The 24,874-nt window shown below is 36.8% G+C and overlaps 1 protein-coding gene across 1 annotated transcript in view; it reads left to right on the forward strand.

Annotated features, from left to right (window-relative positions):
• UVRAG (UV radiation resistance associated) overlaps nucleotides 1-24,874 on the forward strand; it is a 286,852-nt gene that overhangs the window by 11,607 nt on the left and 250,371 nt on the right. The window contains exon 2 of the mRNA XM_012645741.1: nucleotides 18,712-18,829. Coding sequence (XP_012501195.1) covers nucleotides 18,712-18,829 — 118 coding nt within the window. The remainder of the gene's footprint in view (nucleotides 1-18,711; nucleotides 18,830-24,874) is intronic.

Genomic DNA, 24,874 nt, shown 5'->3' on the forward strand with positions numbered 1-24,874 from the left:
CCTGAGTAACCGGGATTACAGGGGTACACCTGGCAAAATTGCAGAATTTGTTAATTGCACATTAGCTTCATTTTTGATATGCAAATTCAGCTATTTGAAATCTGCTAAAAAATTGGAAAGCTGCTTCTCATATTTACCTAGAGATTAACATTTTAGTGGATGACAGCAGTATCACTTTTCTCAATGACATTTTTTTATTCATTAAGGTATCCTGGATGGACCAGTGTAATTGAAAGACTTTCTTAATAATGACCCATTTTGTTTGGCTTCTTAAAATTCATTCAAGAATTCCTCACTAATATTCCACAAATATGAATGCTTATAAATGCCATAGACCATCCAGGTGATAAAAATAAAATAGTGATCAAGACAAAAGCCTTGCCCTCATGGGCCTTACTTTCTAGGGGGTGAGAGACAAGGGGTTAGCAAACTTTTTCGTGAAAGGCCAGAGATTACATATTTCAGCCTTAACAGGCCCTAAGATCTTTGTAGCAATTACTCAACTCTGCTATTGTAGTGGGGAAACAGCCCTATCCAATATGTAAACAAATGGTATGGCAGTATTCCAGTAAAAAGTTTATTTATGGGTACTGTCATTTTTATCAAACATTTAAACATGGGCCAGGTTTGGTGTCTTACACCTATAATCCTAGCACTCTGGGAGGCTGAGGCGGGAGGATCGCTTGAACTCAGGAGTTCGAGACCAGCCTGAGCAAGAGCGAGACCCTGTCTCTACTAAAAATAGAAAAATTAGCTGGGCATCATGGCACACTCCTGTAGTCCCCGCTACTTGGGAGGCTGAGGCAGGCGGATCGCTTGAGCCCAGGAGTTTGAGTTTGCAGTGAGCTAGTATGCACCGCTGCACTCTATTAAGGGTGACAGAGTAAGACTCTGTCTCAAAAACAAACAAACAAGAACATTTAAACATGTAAAAACCATTTTTATCTTGCAGGCCATACAAAAACAGACAGCATCTTTGGCTTGTGGACCATAGTTCGCTGACCTCTGAGACAGACTATAAACAAGAAACAAATACACACATAAATTCAGGTAGTGTGAGTTCTGTAAAAAAGAAGGTTAAGTTATGTAGACCAGAATTTGTTCAACAGAATTCTTACATCTAGGGCTGTTTAATGGATGTTATTTGGCCACAGAGATCTCTTTATTAAGTTTGGTAAACACCAGATTAAACAAAACAAGTTTTAACTATCTCTGCAGGTTAGCCCAACCTTTAATTGCACTGCTGAGGTGGGGATTGGGATTGGAATCAGATGTTAATATGAAGTATTTCCCAAATTTATTTGTTTATAGAATTCTTTTTCTATGGAATATCTCATGGGACTAGCTTTTCCTAGACCCTTTTTTGGGAAGCAGGAAGCTACCCTAACTGTCCAATCATAAAGTAAGCAAAAAAGACCTGGGAGCTCTGAAAGTGCCACAGAATCCTGTAAAATGCATGAACTTAATTTACAGGATATCCCTGAGGCTTTTACTCAGAGCCTTTTTACTCAGAACTTTTAGAAATTATTCCAACAAATTTAGATTTTTCAAGTCCCAGCAGACTAGAAGCAAATAACTAGAAGAGGGAAAAGAGTCTACTACAGGGAGGCCCACTGACAGTTCTAAGGAATGTATGGTAGCTGATTACCTGAAAAAGCAGTAAGATGTTTTCAAAAGTAGCTGGAGTTTCATGAGGAGGGGCAAATAGTCCTTTAACTCAGTAGTTCCCCATGACCTTATTATCTGCTGTAGTACAGATAATAATTACTGTTCACTAATATACTCTTGAATTTTCAAGAAAAGGTTAAATCATCAATATCCTCTTTAATTAGCAAAATATGTAGTGCATTTTAGAAAAATTATAACAAAAATAAAAAGAAATTGATACTTAGAAATAAATTGAAGATCTTTTAAAAAATTAAAAATTTAATTAATTGGTATTAAATTTCTTCTGTGTACCAGATATTGCATTAGGACCTAGTATATGTCTTTCTGCATTTTCTATTATTGTTATAATTTCAGAGTATCTTTGAATATAGTTTTGCAGCTTGTTAAAGCAATTGTTAATATTCCTTTAATACGGTGCGGTGTGAAGACTTATAAGGCTGATTCTAGGTATAACTAAGGTAACTTTGGGAAAAGCACTTCTTTCTGGTCCTCAGGTTTTTAACCTTTACAGTGAGAAGACTGGCTTATCTGTAGCTCTGTGTTCACTTTGAACCTCTGTGTGCCTCCATTTCCTCAGTTGCCAAATGCCTTACTTCTGACCCTCATATGTTCATTCTACAAATATTGTGTTCCACTCTGTTCTACACCATATTCGTTGAATAGTTATTTTTTTGAGTTTCTACCATGTATCCACAGTGGTTAAGAATATGGACACTGAAGCCTGACTGCTTGTGTTCCAATCCTTGTGCCACCGTTTCCTAGCTAGGCAGTCTGGAAGTTATTTCATCTCCCTGTGCTTTAGGGAGGCTCAGGTAAAATGGCATAGTTATAGCCTACCTTGAAGGGCTGTTGGGAGGATTAAATGAATCATAAACTCAGTTACAAAGATACTTGGTACATAGTAAGTGCTCAAGAAATGTTAGTTGTTGCTACTAACATCACTATTCCTATTTGTCAGGCACTGAAGATACAGAATAAATAAAGGCACTGTCCCTCCCATGGAGGGACAAATAATCTAGTGGGTAAGGCAAATATGTGAGCAAACCATTTTAGTGTAATGTAAGAGATGGTTTGAACAAAATGCTGAGGTGAGAAAGATGGGAAATGCATGCTAGCAAAGGGACCAACTTGAGCAAAAAGGTAAGAAGGTATTAAAGGAAATGGCAGACAATTAAGTGAGGCCAGAGTTTAAGGAGCTTGGAGGAAAATGTTGGAAACAAATGAGTTGGAGAGTATAGATGCTCCATGATTTACCGTGGGGTTATGTCCCAATAAACCCATTGTGAATAGAAAATATCTTAAGTTGAAAATGCATTTAATACACCTAACCTACTGAATGTCATAGCTTAGCTTAGCCTACCTTAAATGTGCTCAGAACACTTACATTAGCCTATACTTGGGCAAAATCATCCAACACAAGCCTATTTTTTAATAAATTGTTGACTAGCTTATGTAATTTATTGAATGCTGACCTGAAAGTGAAAAACAGAATGTCTCTGTGGGCACTTGAAGTATGGTTTTTACTGAACATGCATTGCTTTTGCACCATCATAAAGTCATAAAATCCTACATTGAACCTTCCTAAGTGGGAACCATCTGTACCACCTGTTCTACATACAACATTCCTGACAACAAATGCGTGGGTTTTTTTTTTTTTTTTTTTTTTTTTTTTTACCTACATAAGCCAGTTCTCCTACACCAGCTGGGACCTAAGATTCAATTCAATTCTGATAGTATCTACCAGGAGTTAGTCTCAGATCCCACAAGTTAAGGGAGGGGCTCAATCCCACAAGAATGTTCCCACTTCAGAGGTCAGCTGAAAGTCCCAGGCCTCCTGTACTTCTCAGCTATCAGCTGTAAATCAGGGGTTCCAGCGATCTCCTTGGGTTCAATAATTTGCTAGAATGGCTCATGGAACTCAGGAAAACAGTTTACTTAAACTATTAATATTATGGGTTTATCAAAAAGGATAGAACTCAGGAACAGCCAAATGTAAGTGGTAAGTAGGGGAAGGGGCGTGGAACTTCCACCGCCCTCTCTAGGTGCATCCTGCTTCAGCACCTTGATGTATTCACCAACTCAGAAGCTCTCCAAACTCTGTTGTTTAGGATTTCATGGAGGCCCCATTACATAGCCATGCTTGATTAAATCACTGGCCATTGATGATTGGCTCAATCTTCAGCCCCCTCTCCCTTCCCTGGAGGTCAGGGGCGTGGAGCTGAAATTTACAGTCCTCAAATCATGCCTTGGTCTTTCTGTCCTGAAGCTCTCTAGGGGCCCCCAGCTACCAGTCATCTCATTAGCATACAAAAGACACTCTCATCACTCCAGAGATTCCAGAGTCTTAAAAGCTCTTGTATCTGGAACTGGGGACTAACAATTATTATGTTATAACAAAAGATGTTTCTCTCCCTCTTATATGTAGAGTTTTGGGAGCTCTGTGCTAGAAATGTATTTCCTTTTTTTTTTTTTAGGCAAGCATGAAAATGAGGTTTATTGAGGAGAGAAGGATAGGATTATAGGGCAAGAGCAAGATATAGGTTTACAGAACATGGTACATACGCCACAGGTGACGACTAGACCCCTTGTTGCAGCAAAGTGAGAACCAAAGGAAGGGTGCAAAGAGAGAGGATGGCTATGGTCTGTGTCTTATTTTATAGTGCCTGGAAAGGGACCTCCCTCATGTTTCAAAGGTCACCATGGAAACACTTTGATTGGACAGTTGAGAGTCACATGACCTGAGCCTTAACTACGCATGTGTGTTCTAGATCACTTTCTGGACTTTATAGTATCAATGCTGCTTGGCCTGTGGGCTAGAGAGTCCTCTGCATTCTTTTTTTTTTTTTTATTTCAGCATATTATGGGGGCACAGATGTTTAGGTTATGTATGTTGCCCTTGCCTCCCCACTCTCCCCTAAGTCCGAGTTTCAAGTGTGCCCGTCCCTTGGATGGTGCGCATTGCACTCTTTGTGTATGCAAATACCTGTCCCCTCCTTCCCCCTCCCCCCTCCCCCCTGCCTGACATCCAATAGATGTTATTCTTATATGTCCACTTATGTGTTGATCAGTTAAAGAAATGTATTTCTTATATGGCAGTGGTCACAGAGAGGTAGTTCAGGGTTAGAATATAAAGGCCCATGTATGCCATGCTGTGGAATTTGGATATTATCCTATAGGTAGAGGGGGAGAACAGTTTTTTCTTTTTTTTAATTTTTGTTTGGAAAGAATTTTAAGCTTATGGAAAAATTGCAAAAACAAAATTTGTTTAAGAATACTTGTATACCTGTTTCCCAGATTTGTTTATTGTTAACATTTTATTCCATTTGCTTTATCATTTGTAAGCTTGCTCTCTATGTATATACAAATATAGATATATTTTTTTTTGTGAGGCACTTAAATTATATACATCATGACCCTTTACCCTTAAATACTTGAGTATATATTCCCTAGAATAGGGATGTTCTCTTTCATATCCACAATATAGTTATCAACTTCAGATACTTTAATCTGTGGTTCATCAGTTGATCCCATAATGTCCATGATAGAAAATTTCCCTGTCCAGTTCAGGATCCAGTCTAGGATTAGGTATTACATTTAGTTGTCTTTTCTTTAGCATAGACATTTCCAGAGCTTTTCTTTGTCTTGTTTTAAATGTCATTGTCATAATACAGACCCCTCCCCGTTTTAAAAAATAGAACATTCCTCATTTTTTGTTTATCTGATGTTCCCTCATGATTAGATTCAGATTATGCATTTCCAATTGGAATATTGCATGAGTGGTAATATGTCCTTCATAAGGTATCACTTCTGGAGGCACATGATGTTCATTTGTCTCTGATCGGTAAGGTTAATTTTGGTCACCCAGTCAAGGTAGTGCCTGATTTCTCAACTCTAATTCTTTGTGTGTGTGTGTGTGTGTGTGTGTGTGTGTGTGTGTGTGTGTGGTGTGTGTGCACGTACAGGCTCAAATGCCCTTGAAACAAACAGTCTATGGGGAGACACTTTAAGACCATGTATATGTCCTGTTCCTTCCCCCCAGATTTGTCATTTATTGGTGTTCTTGTCTGATCCACTCTTGCCTATAATAATGGCAAAACCATGATTTCCCAACTCTTTTTTTGTTGTTGTTGTTGAGACAGAGTCTCACTCCATTGCCCTGGGTAGAGTGCAGTGGCGTCATTGTAGCTCACAGCAACCTCCAACTCCTGGACTCTAAGAGATCCTTCTCCTTAGCCTCCCAGGTAGCTGGGACTATAGGTGCATACAGCAATGCCCAGCTGGGTTTTTATTCTATTTTATTTTATTTTTTTTCTTTTTGCTAGAGATGGGGTCTCACTCTTGCTCAGGCTGGTCTCTAACTCCTGAGCTCAAGCAGTCCACCTGCCTCAGCCTCCCAGAGTGCTGGGATTACAGGCATGAGCCACCACGCCCGGCTGATTTCCCAACTCTTAACACTCCCTCCATAACCAATCTGCATTGTACGATAGGCAAGTGTATGAAGACAATCTTATGGAGAGAATGGTGGTGAGAAGAGTAATTATGAGGCTGCTGAGGAAATTTCTAAATTAGGGAAGATGTAGATCTGAACTGTGAGGCAGTGGTGTTTGTGCATTTGCTCATCCATTCCTTCATCATTCCTTCATTCTGTCAGCAAACATTTATTGAGTGTCTGTGTGGCTGCACAATAGCCACTTGGGATAAAAAGACACAATTTTGGTTCTGAAGGAGCTTGTAGTCAGTGAGGAGGCAGAAAGGCAAAGAGTTGTGATAAAATATAAGTGCTGTTAAGAGCTATGTATGAAATACAACCTTAAATGTTACTAAATACTTAAAGGTACTATCCTCCATGGCACGGTGAAATATCTAATCTTGTCTGTGGTTTACTCATTGATTCATCCATCAGACACTAAACTGAGTTATCTACATTGTGCCGGGCCTGTGCTAAATAGTGTGGGTATAAAGAGGAATGAAAGTTGGTTTCTGTATTTAAGAATCACTCCTCTTTTGGGGGGACACACAATAAAGCATGATTGTGGTAAGTGCTGTGATGGTGTTTGTACATAGTATAGTCATAGTATAGACGGAAAAATGATCATCTTGGTTTGGGATAGTGATCATTTTGGTGGGGAAGGGAGGTCAGGAAGGATGTCTCAAAAGTGTAGATTCTGGAGCTGGGTCACGAAGAATGAATTGGTGTTTACTTAATTGTAGATATTGAAATCAAAATATAGAGACAAATCTCTAAATTTTATTAAAATGTTTTATTTGAGAAGCAAAAATTGCAATTTGGGGTATACACATAGACTGGGTGGTCTTTAATATGTCTGAAGAACAAAGAGAAGGTTGAAGATTTTATTAAAAGCAGAAATGTTATGTGTTGTTTTGCAGGAACGTTCATTGGTACTAACAAAGTTTTGGGGAGCTGGCAAGCTCTGATTGATGAGTGACTGTGGTGGATAAAACTAGTCTTAAGAGTTGCAGCAGGTTGTTTCAGCAGCTATTAGATAAAGCTGACTTTAGGTTACAACAGGCAGTTTTAGTAGCTAGGCTTGCAGAGAATTACATTCTTGGGGCAATGTTGTGTGCCTTGAGTATTTTTTTTCCTCCTGGCCTCTCAACCAGGTTTTAGTTAGATATGACAAGAATGACCCAATTCATATGAACAACTTTCACACAGGTTTTCATTTTAGTCCAATTTTGTGATTACCTTTTGCTGCCATTTTTTTCTTGCAGTCAAAATTTATGACTTGTTACATACAATTTCAGAAATATGCTTTAAAAATTATTAGTGAATGTGTTTCCCACCATTAAGCTTTTTAACTTCTGCGTGCTGCCTTGTGTTTTGAGTAGCTAATCTCTTAAAAACCATTCTCATAGTATTTTTAACCATAGTAGTTAGAAACCTCTCCCAGCCCCCATTTAACGGGTGGAAAACTAAGCCTAGAAAAAGAACATGGCAGAGCTAGAGTTCAAACCCAACTATTCTGTTTCTAAATTCAAAGCTTTTTTCTACTATCTTACTGTTTGCTTGTTGGATTTAAAATACAGTTTTCCAATTTTATCTTTGCCTCTACCTTCACAAACCTGTAATAGCTCGAGTTAGATGGATCGATTTTGAAACTACAGGTAAACTGACCACTAAAGGCTGAGGAAACTTTAGGGTGATGGATAATAGTAGTAACGTTATTGAACTATCATGCATGCTAGCACTGTGATCTAAACACTTTTCACTTTCTTCATTTACTCCCCATTTTGACTTTCTGAAGTTGAAACTATTATTAGCTCTGTTTTACAGATGAGGTTTCTGAAGGTGAGAAAGGTTAAATGCTTTCCCAAGTGAAAAAGCAGCACTGGGACACAAACTCAATCCTACTAAGTTTATATACCATATCACAAAAACAGTGTTTGGAATCACTGGAGCTCACAATTGGATTTCGAACTGAAGTACCCTCCCTTTGTTTTTTCAGGTAGATTTAATTGAACTTAATACTCAATTTGTACAAGGGAATTTCTTTCCCTAGTGCTGGGGTGTACAGGGTGTTGCATATGAGTTAGCCTTCATGTTGTGGGTGTCTTAGTCTGTCTGATCAATTATCCCTGTTGGGGCTCAGCATCTATAAAAGTCTTCCCATATTATTTGCTCTTAAAAAGTAAAAAAAACTACCTGCTGCAGAAATGGAAATGGGGCAGGGCTTTTAATTTTCTTATATTTATGTGGGAAAGGTATTCAGAGGTGTTTAGACTTCTGCTTTATTTTGTAGTGCCTGGCACATCATGGGTACTCAAGAAATGTTGAAGTACTTTAGTTTGTTAGGATACAGTGTATAGGAGAGAATGATAAAGATATGAGAATGTTTGTGGATGGTAAGAGTTTATTGGGACAGAAGATGGTAATGGAAAGCAGATTTAGGACCTTTGGATTTCTAGTCAGGCCACTGCATCTGTGGGTTCTGGATTCAACCAACCATGGATAGAATATTTTTGAAAGAAAAAAAAAACCAATAAAAATTAACAATATAACAATAAAAAAGAATACAAAAAACTCAATACAGTATCACAACTAATCCATAGTATTTACGTTGTATTGGGTATTATAAGTAACCTAGAGATGATTGAAATTATACAGGAGGATGTGCGTAGGTTATATGCAAGTACTATACCATTTTATATCAGGGACTTATAAATCATCTGCTGTTTGGTATCCAAGGTGGAGTATGAGGGGGCTGGGAGTGTTCCTGGAATGAATCTCCTGCAGATACCTGCAGGATGACTGGCTGTATTTAGTAAAACTTGATTAGAATGGAAGGACTTTGTTACATAAAGGCAACTGGCTTAGTTCTAGGGCAAAGAAAAGGAGTTACTAGGAAAGAAATAATGGAAATGAAGACACGTAGGCTCTGGGTTAGAATTACCAAATTATAGCTTTCTAGTCTGGGTAGGTTTCAAATACAGATTCTGCCTGAAATCAGCTTGTTAAAATTTAATGGTTTTTAATGACTTGTACCTTCTTAACCAATTATATAGAGCTTGCTATTTGGAAATGAGCTGTTGTTTTCTGAAGAGGAAATTGATATATGCACAAGAGGAGGAAGCTGTTTTTACATGGTATGAACAACACTAATTTTAGGGCAATGAAGGATGTGGAAAAGAAGAAGCATATGCCAAAGTAATTGCAAAGAAAGAGTTGATGGGTCTAGATGGCTGACTAGAAATAGGGGTGGAAACATGGGAGGCCTGAAAGGCAAAGGTTTTGAAACAGGGTATCTGAGAAGCAAATACTTGGGGTACCCAGCCCGGGAGGTCAGACCTGGGTTCAAATCTTGATTTTGCTACTTATTAACTGTATGAACTCTTTACTTAGGGCCTCAATTTTATTATCGGAAAAATAAGTAAGATGGCTTAGATCAGTTCTTCTTACTTTTTTTTCTTTTTTTTTAATGATAGAATTGCAAGGAGAAAAGATCAGTGCTTCTTAAACTTAAAATACACGTATGAATTACTTGGGGATCTTGTTAAAGTACAGATTCTGATTGACTAGGTCTGTGGTCAGACCTGAAATTTTGCATTTTCAACACATTCCCAGGTGATGCAGGGTAACAAAAGCTTAGGATGACCTTTGGGTCCTTTCTAGTTCTGCAGTTCTGCAATTCTATTTATTGAATGTTTCTCCTTCGGAGATCTGTTATACTTTTGTGACTTTATCACCTCTATTTATATAGATGAATTCTAAATCTGTCTCTTTTCTTCAAATTTGAATTGCCTAAATCAATTCATCATCTTTCACTGTTAACCGCATCCCTCTCTTGACATCTCTATTTTTGTAATACTTTATGTTTATAAAGTACTTTACAATTTTTCAGAGAGCTTTTATATGCATTATTTAATTTGATCCTTACTGTAACGCTCAGAGGTAGGCAGGTGGAAATATCTCCATTTTTTGGGAGGGGAAACAGGCTCAGAGAGAGTAAGTGGCTTTGTCCACAAGTGAATAGTAGAACCACCCCAGAGTTCAGCTCAAACTCTAACTTAAGCTTTTCCCACTGTGTCACAGTGCTTCTGGAAGTGGATATCCCATATACCTGTATTTAAAGGTTAGTTGCCATCTCTGTTTTTTTAAAATGTAAATTTAATTTTATTTTAAAAAATACGGTAGGTAATATATTCATATGATTCACAGTTTAAAAGGTATAGTATGTAAGAAGATAGAGTGAACAGTCTCCATACTACTCTGTGCCCTAGATACCTCCTTCCTCTCCTCTGAGGCAACCAGTGTTATCAGTCATAGTTTGTGACTCTCCAGTAATTACATAATTATAATCTTTTTTCCCCTATTAAACACAAATGATAACATGCTAAACACACCAACTATATAAACTGTGCTTTTTTTTTTTTTAACTAATAGTATGTCATTGCTCAAAGAGCTACCGTATCATTTATCTTTTATGGCCACATAGTATTTCACTATAGGACATACCATAATTTAGCTAGTCCCCTATTGATGGACATTTTAGTTATTTCTGTTTTTTTGCTAATATAAGCGATACTCCATTGCATACATCATATTGCATATCTACAAGTGTATTTTTAGCATAATTGCAGAGTGGAATTGCTGGATCAAATAATATGTGCATTTGTAATTTTCGTAGACATTGTCAGATTACCATCTGCTGTGGTTTGAACATTTGCCCCCACCAAAACTCATGTTGAAATTTAATCCCCAATGTGGTAGTATTGAGAGGTGGAGCCTTTAAGAGGTGATTGGATCATGTGGTTTCTGCTCTCATCAATGGATTAATCCATTATCAGATTAATAGATTAATAGGTTAATGGATTATCATGGGAGGGGAACTAGTGGCATTATAAGAAAAGAGAGACCTAAGCTAACATATTAACATGCTCAGCTCCCTTGCCACGTGATACCCCACAGAGTCCCCACCAGCAAAAATGCTCTTACCAGATGCAGCCCTTTGAACCTGGACTTCTCAGCCTCCATAGCTGTAGAAAATAAATTCCTTTTCTTTATAAATTACTCAATTTCAAGTATTCTGTTAAAAGCAACAGAAAACAGATGAAGATACCTCCCTAGAGTTTGTACCAATGACAGCACTTTCAGGAAAGTGCCTGTTTTGCTACTGCCTTGCCTCAGAATATGTTATGAGATTTTTTGGTCTATGCCAATTTTAGTGTAGTTTTAATTTGCATTTCTCCTGTGAGTGAGGTTGAGGATCTTTTCATATTTAAGAGGTATTTGTATGTCCTTTTCTGTGAATTATCTGTTAGTTTCTTTGCCATTTTTCCTGTTGGGTTGTTGGACTTTTGATTTCTAGGAATTCTTTATGTTTTAGTGAAATTATCTTTTTTATATGAATTAACATTTTTTTTCTTAAGTTCTTTTTTCCTTTGACTTTGCATATGGTAGTTTTTGCCATGCATAATTTTAGAGCATTTTATATAGTAAAATTTTTTTTTCTTTTACAGCTTCTAAATATGTGTCATTTTTAGATCTTTGAGGTTATAAAATAATTCTTCATGGTTTCTTTGGGTACTTTTATGCTTTAATTATTTACATTTAAATGTTTTTAAGTCTTCTGGAATTTGATTTAAGGTATCGAGTATGTGTATGTGTGTGGATGTGTGTATTTTTTGTATTTGTTATTGTTCCAACTAACACCTTTATTGATCAGTTCTCATTTCCCTAGAGGTCATGTGTGACAACTTTGTTTCTTTGTCAGTCTTCTCTTCATCCCCAGCCACATCCATTATCTAATTAGTTGCCCCATTAAGCTCAGTTTTTCTTTAGGCTCCTATATGGTCTTATCCTTTCTTTTTGTTCCTATTGATATTACTTTAAAACATTTTTTTATTATGGAAATTTCAATGTGTATTTTATATATCAATATATCAATGTGTACTGAAATGCAAATATGTATCATATCATATATACACACACACACACACACATATATATATAGAGAGAGAGATTAAGAGAGGAATATAATGAACTCCCAGGTATCTATTATTTAGCTGTAATAATTACTAACTCATGGTGGATTTTGTTTAATCTAAATGCCTACCTACTTGTCCTCCTTCCCTCCCTCCAAATTACAGGCATGATATTACTCTTAACACTTGGATCACTGAAAGCTGTCTACTGTTTTCCAATTTTTATCTTCTCTGGGTCATCCTGTATAACTCTGTGTCTGTCTTCTTTGGTCTTATGTTTCTAAATACTGCTGGATACTTTTATCTGAAATTTGCCCTTTTCATGTGTGCAAACTCCAGGTCTTTAGTAAGATTACGTACTCTGAAATTAGGTAATACCATGTTTGTAGCTGCCACACAGTTCCTAAGCATAGTCTGTGAAGGAAGTACCATCAAAATAAAATAGAAGAAAGAAGGGAACAGGAGAGGCAGAGGGAGAGACACATATAGAGGGGAATACTGGATCTATCACTATAGAGGCCTGTCTCTTAAAGCAATACTACCTGGGAGGAAACACGGAAGAAAAAGGGCAAGTTTGGACCTTCCTTTAAGATTAGGGGTAAATAGGGTAGAGATAAGAAACCCAGAGACAAATGTGTAAGAAATATAGAAAATTCAGAGATGTGTTTTGTCTTTTCCTGTGGAGAAGCCTGTTTTACAGTTTCGTAGTGCTTAAATGACTGCATTAAATTCTTAGACTGATTTGAACTTAGGGGAGAGCAGAGTTAATGTCAAAATAAAGACTTTGGCTCCAAGATGTGTAAGTCATGCCAGAGAAAGTTCTCAATTATGTACAAGAACTATACAGTGTTTCAGGAGAGATTAGAGTTGTTGGGTTGTTGGTTTAAATCTGTAACATTGACTGTTGGCGTGATTTGCTTATAGCCAATGGCACCAAGCATTAGTTTTAAAAGAACTTGTATTCTTGTGTTCTTTCAAAACTTTTTCATAGTGAGTCTTTCAGGTAGAATTAAAGAATTAGGAAAAAATGAATGATTGAGAGTGCTATAATATAGAAGGGGTTTTCTATTTTTTAAAAAGACTGACTTCAATCTATCAAGCTTAAATTCTTAATTCAGTAATTAAACATCTTTATCTCCTGAGGAAATGTGGAAAGCCAGTTTTCCCCAGGTTTGCATTTGTTGTCCCCCCACCAAAGTTATAAAAAAGCAGCAGTAATCCAAATGTAGCTGAAATAACCTGGGCCTTAATTCTTCCCTGCCATTGAGCCTGGTCCCAGGCTAAGAACAAGTGCCTGACCTGAAAAAGAAATGAAGCCGGAAGTTAGAGGGGGAATGAAAGGTGTCCGGGACAAGTTTGACTACATTTCCAAAGTAAATGCTAGTTTAAGAAATTATCTCATAATATCTATGTTTATCTACATCAGGAGTTAGCAAACTATGGCTAAAAGTGGTTAGTTTTTGTAACTACTGATGAGCCAATAATGATTTTTACACTGTTGAAGGATTGTAAGCTAAAAAAGAAGAATATGCAGGCAGAAAATGGATGTGCCCTGAAAAGCTTAAAATATTTACTCTCTGACCCTTGTCAAATTTGCCAGTCACTGATCTGTATCATTCAGGGCATATAGTAATATTTCTTTACATTAACATTTACAATTTTTAGCTCTTTTGTTTGTGTTTCATACCAGTACTTTCAATAGCTTTTTTTTTTTAAGTGGTATATAATTTTCTGTTGTATGAACGTACCACAATTTAAGAATGATTATTCAGTTTTTGCTTTTATAGCAATACTGCAGTAAACATATTTACATACATTTTTATGACTTGTGGAATTGCTTGGTCAAATGTTATATGCATTTTAAAATTTGATGCTTGTTGCTAAATTGCCCTTCCTTCAAAATTGGAAGTTGACGTTGATACCAGTTGTCCTTTCTGGTATCAGCCCCAGCAGAGACTATAAAATAGTTTGACTGTTAAATCAGATAGGTCTCTTCAGATACCTATTGCTGCATAACAAACAAAATATTTAATGGCTTAAAACAACATCATCGTTTATTTTGCTCCTGAATCTGCAATTTCATCTGGGCTTTGTGGAAATGATTTATCTTTACTTATCAATTTGATATCATTTCTGGAGGCTTGAGGGCTCAGGGCACAGTCAGATACATGTCTGGCTACCTGCTGTGGCTGTGGAGGACACACGTGAAGTCCGTGTAACTGCCTGGCTCCCTTACAGTATAGTCACTTGGTTCCAAGGAGGAGCATCTTAAGGGGACCAGGTGGAAGCCATATCACCTTTTATGATTTAGACTCAGAAGTCACATACCATCATTTCTGCCATAATCATAGGCCTGCCCACATTTAAGTGAGAGAAAATGTAGATCTCCCATTGTAAGAGAGCATGTGAGATGGAATGTATTGGGACAACCATGTTTGGAAAATATAGTCTGCCACAAGGTAGAATGTTTGTTTTGATGTGCATATCTTAAATTATGGGTGTGATTATACATCTTTTCATGTGTCCATTGACCATTTCCTTTTCTTTTCCTGTGACCTGCCTTTTCATATCCTTAGCCTCTTTTTCCACTGGGCTTTATGTTATTGATTATATTATTAATTTATAATACCTCTTGTAGATTAAACAAATTAGACTCAAAATTTGTTTTGAAGGCACCACCCTCGGGCCTTGGGAGTCATAAAAGTTGTGTGTGGATGGTTTAGTTTGGTGATGGTGGGGATTTCGTGGGGTACTTATATTTAAGAACCATAGTACTTCTGTTTTTTAAGTGAGGGGTACAGCGAGGGAGGGTGAATGGAAGCCATTTCCTCCTTCTTTTGGTCATCAACCTCCTTGAATCACTCTCCTGCACTGATGTGGAACCAGATCAAAGACACATCAGTTCTCTTCGGTCATTGTTATGCCTCAGAAGCCAGAAAATTTTAGATGCCTGCGAGTGAAAGGTAAAACATGGGAGGAATATAGAACCCCAGTGACATATTTCATTTCTTTCTTTCTTTCTTTTTTTTTTTTGAGACAAGGTCTCACTTTGTCACCTGGCCTGGAGTGCAGTTGTGTTGCCATAGCTCACTGCAACCTCAGACTCCTGGGCTCTAGTAATCCTCCTGCCTCAGCCTCCTGAGTAGCTGGGATTACAGAGACATGCCACCACACCTGGTTAATTTTTAAATTTTTTGTAGAGACAGAGCCTCACTGTGTTGCCCAGGCTGGTCTTGAACTCCTGGCCTCAAGTGACCCTCCCTGCCTTCTTGGCCTCCCAAAGTGCTAGGATTATAGGTATGAGCCACTGTGCCTGGCCTCAGTGGCATATTTCACTACTGAGAATAGCTCTGGGTTCTGTTGGTTCTGGTGTGTGATTTGACTATATTTTAAGCCTTGCTGTCCCCTATATTGAGGTTTAACATTTATCAAGAAAAATGGATTGACTCAACGGAAATGATTATTTTCTAAAAATGGGTATGTTTAACAAAGTGAAACATTTTTTTGTACTTTGCCACTAAGTTAGAATGTTACTCTTCATCTACTAACCTGCCATGGGATAAATTCTTAATAAACAGTTACAGTATAAGTCCTCTCTCTAGTTGTAATCTTTGGTGGCTAATGTTTGTCTTTATAGTACTTATTTTAGGTATGGTTTGTTTGTTTGTTTTTGGTTTTATATTGCATTTAATCAGCATTTGCCATTGATGGCAGCATAGCTTTGTTTTTTTCAGACACTTAGCTCCTAGAATCTACAGTTTGCTTCTACTGTTCGCTCTAGATGGCGTGTGCTGGTGCTGCAGTTGGATCACTGCTCTTGCCGTCATGAGAGCTGCTGCCATTAGAACTGCAGAATGTTCCTGACTGGTTCAACATAGTGGCTATCAGGGTGGCTTCCTCTGACTCCCAGGCTGCAGGAACTTCTTAATTGTGGGGATGTTGCTGATGCTTCTTTTAAACACCTTTAGCAGAAGGAAGTGAGAAAGAACAGAAACATTGAATTCTTCTGCCATTAAAATAGCTTCCAGCAATTGTATGTCTGCCCAAATGAATTTGTTGCCAATGAGAAAATCCTCTCTGTGGTCTTTCAAAATCTTTTCAAAGATGGGAAAGTACTGGGTTTTAGCATTCTTCACTACGGAAGCAAAGCTTTCCCCTTTTCCTGCAGGGGGTTTGAACACACCCAGCACTATCATCATCATCATCAGGTCCAGGTTGCCGTCAGTGTATGTGTCGATCCTGACGCTCTTCTTCGGGTTTCTCCCATATAAGTTGTACTTAGCAGCGAGGTAGCTGAGGATGGCTCTAGTCTGCGTCAGCACCATTCCGTCAATTTCAACCAAAGGCACTTGGCCGAAAAGCAGGTATCCATCCTCCTGCAGCTTTTCATATTGTTCTCTTGTTTCAAAAAATTCTTCAAACTCCACTTTAGCTGCAGCCAGCAGCCAGCAGCCAGCAGATGGACTCCATCCTTCCCTTGCCACTTCTGGGTTTAGCTGCCATGACTCCTGGCTTGGAGTTTTCATCTCTTCTAGGCTCTTGTCTCAGGGCCTATTTTAGGTATGGTTTGAGCCACGGACTTAAATTGTGTCAAGCAGGACCTGAATTCTGCATCTCTGGACTGTGCTCTTTTCCTTGTTGGTTTCATTCTTACAGTTTACTGTGATGGAAAGATCGCTGCCAGTATCTCTAGCCCTGTGTTCTTCCAGGTTCAGAGCCAGTAGGGGTACAAAGAAGAACTCTCAACAATTTAATACAATTTCTAGGTCTTTCACCAGCCCTAATTGGATATATTTTGTGATCAGGGCAATGGAATGTGCTGATTGGCCTGAATAAACCATATGAACATTCCTGATGCTGGAGGTGGAATTAACTCTACACGACTGGTAGTGGGGGAGAGTAGTTTCTACAAGGCCAATACAAACAAACAAAATTCTAAGACAAAACAAAAAAATTTCTTGTAAACTACTCTTAAGTTTTAAAGCAGCTTAGGTTTTTTAGAAGCATCAGTTTACGATCATATTAATAAGTGATTCCGTTTTTACTAACACCGATGTTTCAAATTTACTATGCCTGCTACTTAAGTCTTGTGTTAGAATTTACATTTGAAAGATCTGTAAACAGTTAAGGAATTTAGGGTCATCTGCCTTTTTGCCAACATTTCAAGTAGTTGAATTGTATCCTAATTACATCCATCCATCCCCCAAATCAAAGCTATATAGGCTTTAATTTTATATGTTAATGAATGTTTTTAAACTCTACATAGAATATTTCATAGGTAGTATTTCAGATATTCTAAAGCCATGTTATTTCCAATTTAAAAATTAAAATTTCCTATTCAGCTTTGGGGATTGATGTTATTTGAGCAGAAGCATGGGGCTAAGAAAATTTAAAATTTTGACTGAAAGGGTTAATGAAAACGATATAGCAGGAAAAGATGGTTGCTGTGATCCAAGTGTGAAATGAAAACCATTGGAAGATTGTGGAAAAATGAATCTTTTAGAGTAAGCCCAGAAAATTTGTAAATACATTTGGGGCTTTTCATACTTAGAGGATTAAACAAATTTATTAGACAATAACCTTCTCTCTCAAAGAATCTTAATCTCCAGATTGGGAGAAGGGATTGGGTTGGTATGTGCATGGAAAAAAGAGGTGGCTCTTCTGGCTGATTGCACATGTAATTGAAGATGGATTATTTTAGGAGAAAGGACTGGCTTTCAGCCCAAGGGAGAACTTTAGGTATATTTTAAAACTAAGCGCTTGGTTTCTATTTTTAAATCTCTAAAGATAATTATGTAACACAGGGAACTAGGTTTTGAGGATGAATCTGATGTGCATTGTCAACATTCAGCATTGCCAATTTTCTCTTTTTGATATGAGATGATTTGGCTGCCCCTTAAGCTTATCTTGTATTTTTGTTGATTTCTGCTGTTGCTTGTGGAGCTTTTGCATTTCCAAACTTGTGACTCCAAATAATTCAAGCATCCTGGTTGGAGAAGTTGCTAGGAAGGAGGCTTGGTTAGGAAATAGAGACTGGTTGGCCGCTGATGAAGTGAGAATTTAAACTCACAATAGTTGAATTATTGGCTGGATGGAGTGATCAGTGAGTTACTGCTATTATCTTTTGGCTTTGGCCTTTTTCCTGGTTGTACAAATAATCTGGCATTCTAGACTGAACTAGCAATAGTGGTGGATGTATGTAATAACTGCTGATTTTCTGTTGGCATGAGATGGACTTTGTATGTCTACCAGAATCCTTCTGTGGAAAAAAGCAAACTACTACTTAGTTTATATTCCAGGGAGTACTAATACCATATTATGTAGGTGTATAGCACTTATATAAGATTTATGCTTTTCGCTATTTCACATCTGTTGTCATTTTGTGCACACAATCACCTTATAAATGAGATAGGGCAGATATAATTCTTATTCGACAGAGGGGCTGTGAAGGCATAAATAAGAGACTGGGTTATGGTTTCTGGCTCAAAAAATAAATGTCTGGCACAGCCTATTATATTTCTTATTTGAACTGTAACTTTGAGAAAATTTTATAGGAGGAAAAAGGCTGAATGCCCTTTCTTTTTGTTGTTATTTTTTTAGCGGCGTCTTCGACATCTTCGGAACATTGCTGCCCGGAACATTGTTAATCGAAATGGCCATCAACTCCTTGATACCTACTTCACACTTCACTTGTGTAATACTGAAAAGATATATAAAGGTAAAGGAATCTGTGGACTTGCTACCCACAGATTGTTACATTTCATTTTCATTCTTTTGTAACATAAGTGATTCTCAGTGCCTCCTGCTGTTATTGCTTATTGGAAACCTAAATTGTTATGCTGTCTGAAAATATCTCATGAGCATTTATGTATATTAAAGAAACATGGCTATTGGGTAATTCTTTCAGATAACAGCCTTATGTTGACACATTTATCATTCCTTTATGAATGTTATGAATGTTAGCTGTTAATGTTCCAGTAGCTAACATTTAAAGTAGATTATATGAGTCCAGTATACTGTATTAATTTTACTTTTTAAAAAAATATAATCAGTTTCTTTAATATTGTGGTAAAATAGGGACTAGTTTATATCTTTTCATATCTAATTCCTTGTGTATATGGGGTCATTTTCAGAAGAATGGCATGGTTTCTTTTAATTCAGTTTTATATTTTGTACTTGTGGATTCTTCTGTGAATTCTAAGAGTAGACCAAATATTTGATTCAAAATCACACCATCTTTGGGATACATTATTAGATGAAAGGTCCTGAGATATAATTAGTTGGCTTCCTAGGGATGGTATAAGAGAGAAAGCATGGAAATGACAGGAACATTGGATTAGGAGTGAAAATGCTAGCCTTACTAGCTTCATTACTTTGGATGAAGATCATGGTCTTTGGAACCTCATTTTCCCCATATGTGGAGTAGAGATAATGATGTCTTACAAAGTCGGCAAGACAGATTTTTATGAGGATCAACTGAGATAGTGTGGTAACACTTGGTAAGGTGTGATTAAAGATTTATTTGTGCTAACGAAAGGTGGCATTGTTTTAATAAGAGGTACTGAGACTTATTTGAATCTTGTCCTGTGGCAAAGGTGAAAAATTCAAGTGACATTTTATCTTTTTAGTTTTAATTATCATTATTAAAACAGTAATGGTTTAACAACTTTTTTCTTTTTTAAATTTCAACACTAATATCTGCTTATTAAAAAACTCAGTCAAGAAATATATAGCATAGTGGCCTGGTGTGGTGGCTTACGACTGTAATCTCAGCTCTTTGGGAGGCTGAAGCATGAGGATTGCTTGAGGCCAGGAGTTTGAGACTAGCCTGGGCAATACAGTGAGACCCCTGTCTCTTAAAAAAAAACACACACACAATTAGCTGGGCATGGTAGCATGTGCTAGCTACTTGGGAGGCTGAATGAGGCAGAAGGGTCACTTGAGCTCAGGTGTTTGAGGCTGCAGTGAGCTATGATCTCTCTATTCTACTCCAGCCTGGGTGACAGAGAGAGAGAGACCCTGTCTTAAAAGAAAAAGAAATATATAGCATAGAAACCCCTCCATTATAAATAGCATTAAAATAATTTTTAAGATTGAAAAAAGGACTCTAAATTTCACCATATACATGTAATTTTATTTCATTCTTATTTTTTATTCTAACCATTGCATATTTTTAAAACAATTATTAATCTGAGTGATTAATGCTAGCTACTATAACAAATTCCACAAATCTTAGTGGCTTAATATATTTTTTACTCTAGGTTCAGTGCAGGTATTTTTTATCAGGTGCTGCCTTGGCATCTCTTCTCTAAGTGGTGACTCAGGTACCAGGTTCCTTCTATTTGGGGGTGCTGCTATCCTCAATACTTGGCCTCTGGCATGACAAGAGAGAGAGGGATTATTTGTGGGAAGTTTTTAAATTTAAGTAGTCCACGTCAATTCTGTCCCATTCCATTGGCCAAAAATCAATTGCATTGCTGTTTTTAGGTGGAAAGGGGACTGGGAAATGTGATCTTCCTATGTATCCAGAAGGAAAATGAAACAGTTGGTTACTATTTGGTAAGGACATAAGCATTTTTGTAGACGTTAATACATTTAGTTTACTGCTCACTAATTGGTTATATCACTAGCAATATATAACAGTGCTGGAGTATTTTTAATTTTTGGCAGGTTTCTATATAGTCAGTCCTTGATTATTTTAATAAAATTTCTGTGTCCTTGTCCAGTGTTACCTCAAAATAGTAATCAATATAGTATATTAGGAATTTGAAAAATGATAGGAATTAGTATTGTAATGCTTCATAATAGTAGTTTCTAAAAAGAGAGTAGTCATGGGACTGGTTGATGATCATGATGTAAAAACTTTGTCTAGAGATATGATGAAAACAAAGTGATTTTTGTTTTTGGTTTTTGTTTCTTCTGGCTCAGATTACATCTTGAATTTAGAAGTTGTCATAGACTGTTTCTAGACGTTATCTCCATGAGATGATCATTAACACAATTAGGGAATAGCTGGTGACAGACCACAGGGAAGTCCAGCATCTGGTAGTGATGTTGAATCTGTTTCTAACTGGTAAGGCTCTTGGGTAGGGCATTTAGTCCTTTTGTAAGTTTTAGTTGATCTATCATTAAAATGAAGGGGTTGATGATTTCTGAGACTTTTTCCCTCCAAAATGTCATGGTTGAATGAAGTCTGTTCAAGAATTTTGTTGGGCTTTATAACTTTTAACTACCATAGGAGGAGCTGGGAAGCCCTTTCTTTAGTAATTCTAGTTAATATCACCTCATCTTGTTGGACCTGTCATGGCAAACACAAATATTTGTCATGATCATTATTTGGCTCATGCCATAGAATGACCACAATAAAAGACCAATTGGCTGTTCTCGCTAAACATGTACCACCTGTTTAGTGGTATCATTTCTTAATTTACAAAAAAGTTTTTTTATTGGAAGAACATCTGAAATGCTGATTTCAAAGTTATTCTTTTATTTTAGCTGAATTCACGGCAGATCCAAAAAAGATATGTGTGAATTTTTTTTTTTTTTACTTTTAACATCTTTTTAGTGCTCTTAGGAGAATGTTTACTTTTTAAGGTAGTTCAAATCAAATATCAATTGTCATACCCCCAGAGAACAAAGCCTTTTGTTACTGGATAGGGAACTAGGTTCTGATACAGGTTGCCTCTTAAAGTTGGAATTTTTAGAAAATCAAATTTGTTCTTCAGTGAGAGTTGTTCTCTCACCCATGAAATGTAAATGCCTGTCCTCTCCTGTAATAGCGACTAGCTTGAATACATCAGAAGATGAACTCTGTATAATCCAATTTGGTGATCTCATCCAAGTTTCTTAGTTTTAAATGTCACCTATTGATCCTTCCTCTGAACTCATACTGCTATATCCAATTGCCTATTCTGCATCTCCATTTGGAGTCTGGTAGGTAACTTAAACTTGATATGTTTAAAACTGAGTTTCTGATGTTCTAGCTCTGACTCATCTCCTATATTCTTTTTTTATTTTTATTTTTTGTATAACTGCACAGTTTGCCTTGTTGAATCTTGTATTCTTTCTTCTGTCAGAAAATGACAACTCCGTTTCTTTGGCTAAAAACCTTGCAATTATCCTGGATTGTCCTCTTTCTCTTATATTCTATATCCAGTCTTTTGGCAAATAGTCTTCGCTGTAACTATCAAAATATATTCATAATCTGATCACTTCTTACTATCTCCAGATCACTGTCAACTCTTGCTTGAATTGTTGAAGTAACAGATTAGCCTGCCTATGTACCCCCCTCAGTCTGTTTTCAGCCAAGATCCTGTTAACATGAACATCAGATCCTGTATTCCTCTCCTCAGATCCCTGCAGTGGCTTCCCATCTCATTCAGAGTGAAAGCTAAAATCCTTATGATTTAGCTCCTAGAAGGCCTTTCATGATCTGGCCCTCTATTACGTCTCAGAACTCATCTCCTGGTACTCCTCCAGCTCTCTCTGTTCCAGTCACACTGACCTTCTGGCTGTTCCTTGAACACATCAAGTTGACTTCAACTTAAAGGCCTCTCCACTTGTGTTTCTTTGACCTGTGGTACTCTTTCCTTCAGATATCCACATGACTAGCCCTTCCACCTTCTTGCAGGTCTTTATTCCAAATGTTTCACTGACTAACCCTTTTAAAAATTGTGACCGTCCTCCTCCTCTGTGTTCTGTGCTTTTTCTCCATGGTACTTAAGATCACCTGGCATACTATATGTTTAATTATTTGGTTATTGCATGTCTCCTTCTGCTAGAATGTAAGCTCCATGACGTGGCAGAGATTTTTAGGTCAGTTTTGCTCATTGCTCTGTACCTAGTACCTGGAACAATACTTGGCACATGCTAGGCTCTCAAATATTTTTTTCTTTGAATTAATAATTTAATTTTTGAATAGGTACTCCAATCCATGGTTCAAAATATATATAAAGGTTTATATTAAAGCCTCCCTTTCACCTGTCCCCCATCACCCTAGTTTTCCACCTTTCCCTGATAACCACTGCGAGATTCTTTATGCAAATACAAGTACAAATAGGAATATTCTTATTCCTTCCCCCCTATTTTTTCTGTTTTTTACACAAAGAGTACCATATTATTTATGTTTCTATACCTTGTGTTTTTCACTTAATATGTCTTAGAGATTTTTCCATATTGGTTCATACACAGCATCCTAATTTTTTTTCTGCATAGTTTTGTATTGAACAGATGTACCATAATTTATATAACTGACTCCTATGGGTAGGCATTTAGGTTGTTCCAGTCTTTTACTATACACACAGTACTGCAGTGAATAACTTTATGACTATATTATTTTATATGAGTGCTAGTGTATTTATAGGGTAAATTCCAAGAGGTGGAATTACTGGGATAAAGACAGTGTGTACCTGTAGTTTTGGTAGATATTGCAAAATTGTTCTCCGTGGGAGTTTTATGTGTGGGTGCCTTTTTCCCCCACAGCTTCACCAACAGACTGTGCAAACTTGAATTTTTGCCAAGCTATTAGGTGAAAAATAGTTTTGCAATATTAAGTTTGTATTCGTCCTGTTATGAGAGTTGTTAAAGCAGTAATAAAGCCTTTGTTGAATGAATGGAATGCTGCTTAACAGCCAAAACTTGCCATTGACACCATGCTTTGTAATTTGTGATTGCTTTGTGTGTTTAGGTCTTAGCATGGATTCACAGAGAAGCATTTGTATCTAATGGTCCCTTTCATGTAGAAATAGGTCTTGGATATCTTTTTGAAAATTTCCTTGTGATGATTTTGCTGAAATTGAATGAATAAAAAGTAATAAAATTTTATTAATAAAAATTATAGTTTATAAAATGTTTTTAATTCACTATTTCATTGTAACCTCATAACAGCCCTGTCATTTTCGAGGTGTCATTCTCCTTTGAAAGGTGAAGAAACTTGGTCCAGAAAGGTTCATTGACCTGTCCAGGGTCACAAAGCTTATACATGGTGGACTAGGGACTGGAAATATTTTTTTTACTCTAAATTCAGTATTCATTTTTTTACTCCCTGCTGCAAATTTTACTGATGATATTTTAGATGCAATAGAATGATAGACAGTATAGGCCCAAGTTTAGCTTGTTAGAAATTACCTCATCCTCTGTGATTTCTTTCCAAATTGTATGGCTCCTTTGTTGACCTCTCTTCATTTAAATTGGCAGGTCCATTTTGAGGGTCTAATGGAAAAGGCGAATTGTTCAGTTTGGTTAATTCATATGGTCAGCCAGTCAGCAAAGTTTTGGAAGAAATAATGATACCATTAATCTTCTTAGAGCTGGAAATATATATTTTGAGAATTGTTTAATTTAGACACTTTGCCGATTAAGCTAAGGAATTCTCTTTGTCACAAGGAAAAAGGAATATCTTTTTTGTGTTTTTCACTGATTTAAAAGTGATACATACTTGTAATGAATTCGAACAATACAAAAATATATTAAGTATAACATAAAAGTCCCTTGTAATAAAAAACAACACTTTTAAATCCCTTTTTTGCTTTATTTCCTGAAAAAAGTATGGTACATATATATTAGAATTTATTTATTTATTTATTTATTTATTTATTTATTTATTTATTTAGAGACAGAGTCTCACTCTGTCCCCAGAGAACAAAGCCTTTTGTTACTGGATAGGGAACTAGGTTCTGATACAGGTTGCCTCTTAAAGTTGGAATTTTTAGAAAATCAAATTTGTTCTTCAGTGAGAGTTGTTCTCTCACCCATGAAATGTAAA

This window comes from Propithecus coquereli, unplaced genomic scaffold, assembly GCF_000956105.1.
Source record: "Propithecus coquereli isolate 6110/MARCELLA unplaced genomic scaffold, Pcoq_1.0 Scaffold235, whole genome shotgun sequence".
Taxonomy (NCBI): Eukaryota; Metazoa; Chordata; class Mammalia; order Primates; family Indriidae; genus Propithecus; species Propithecus coquereli.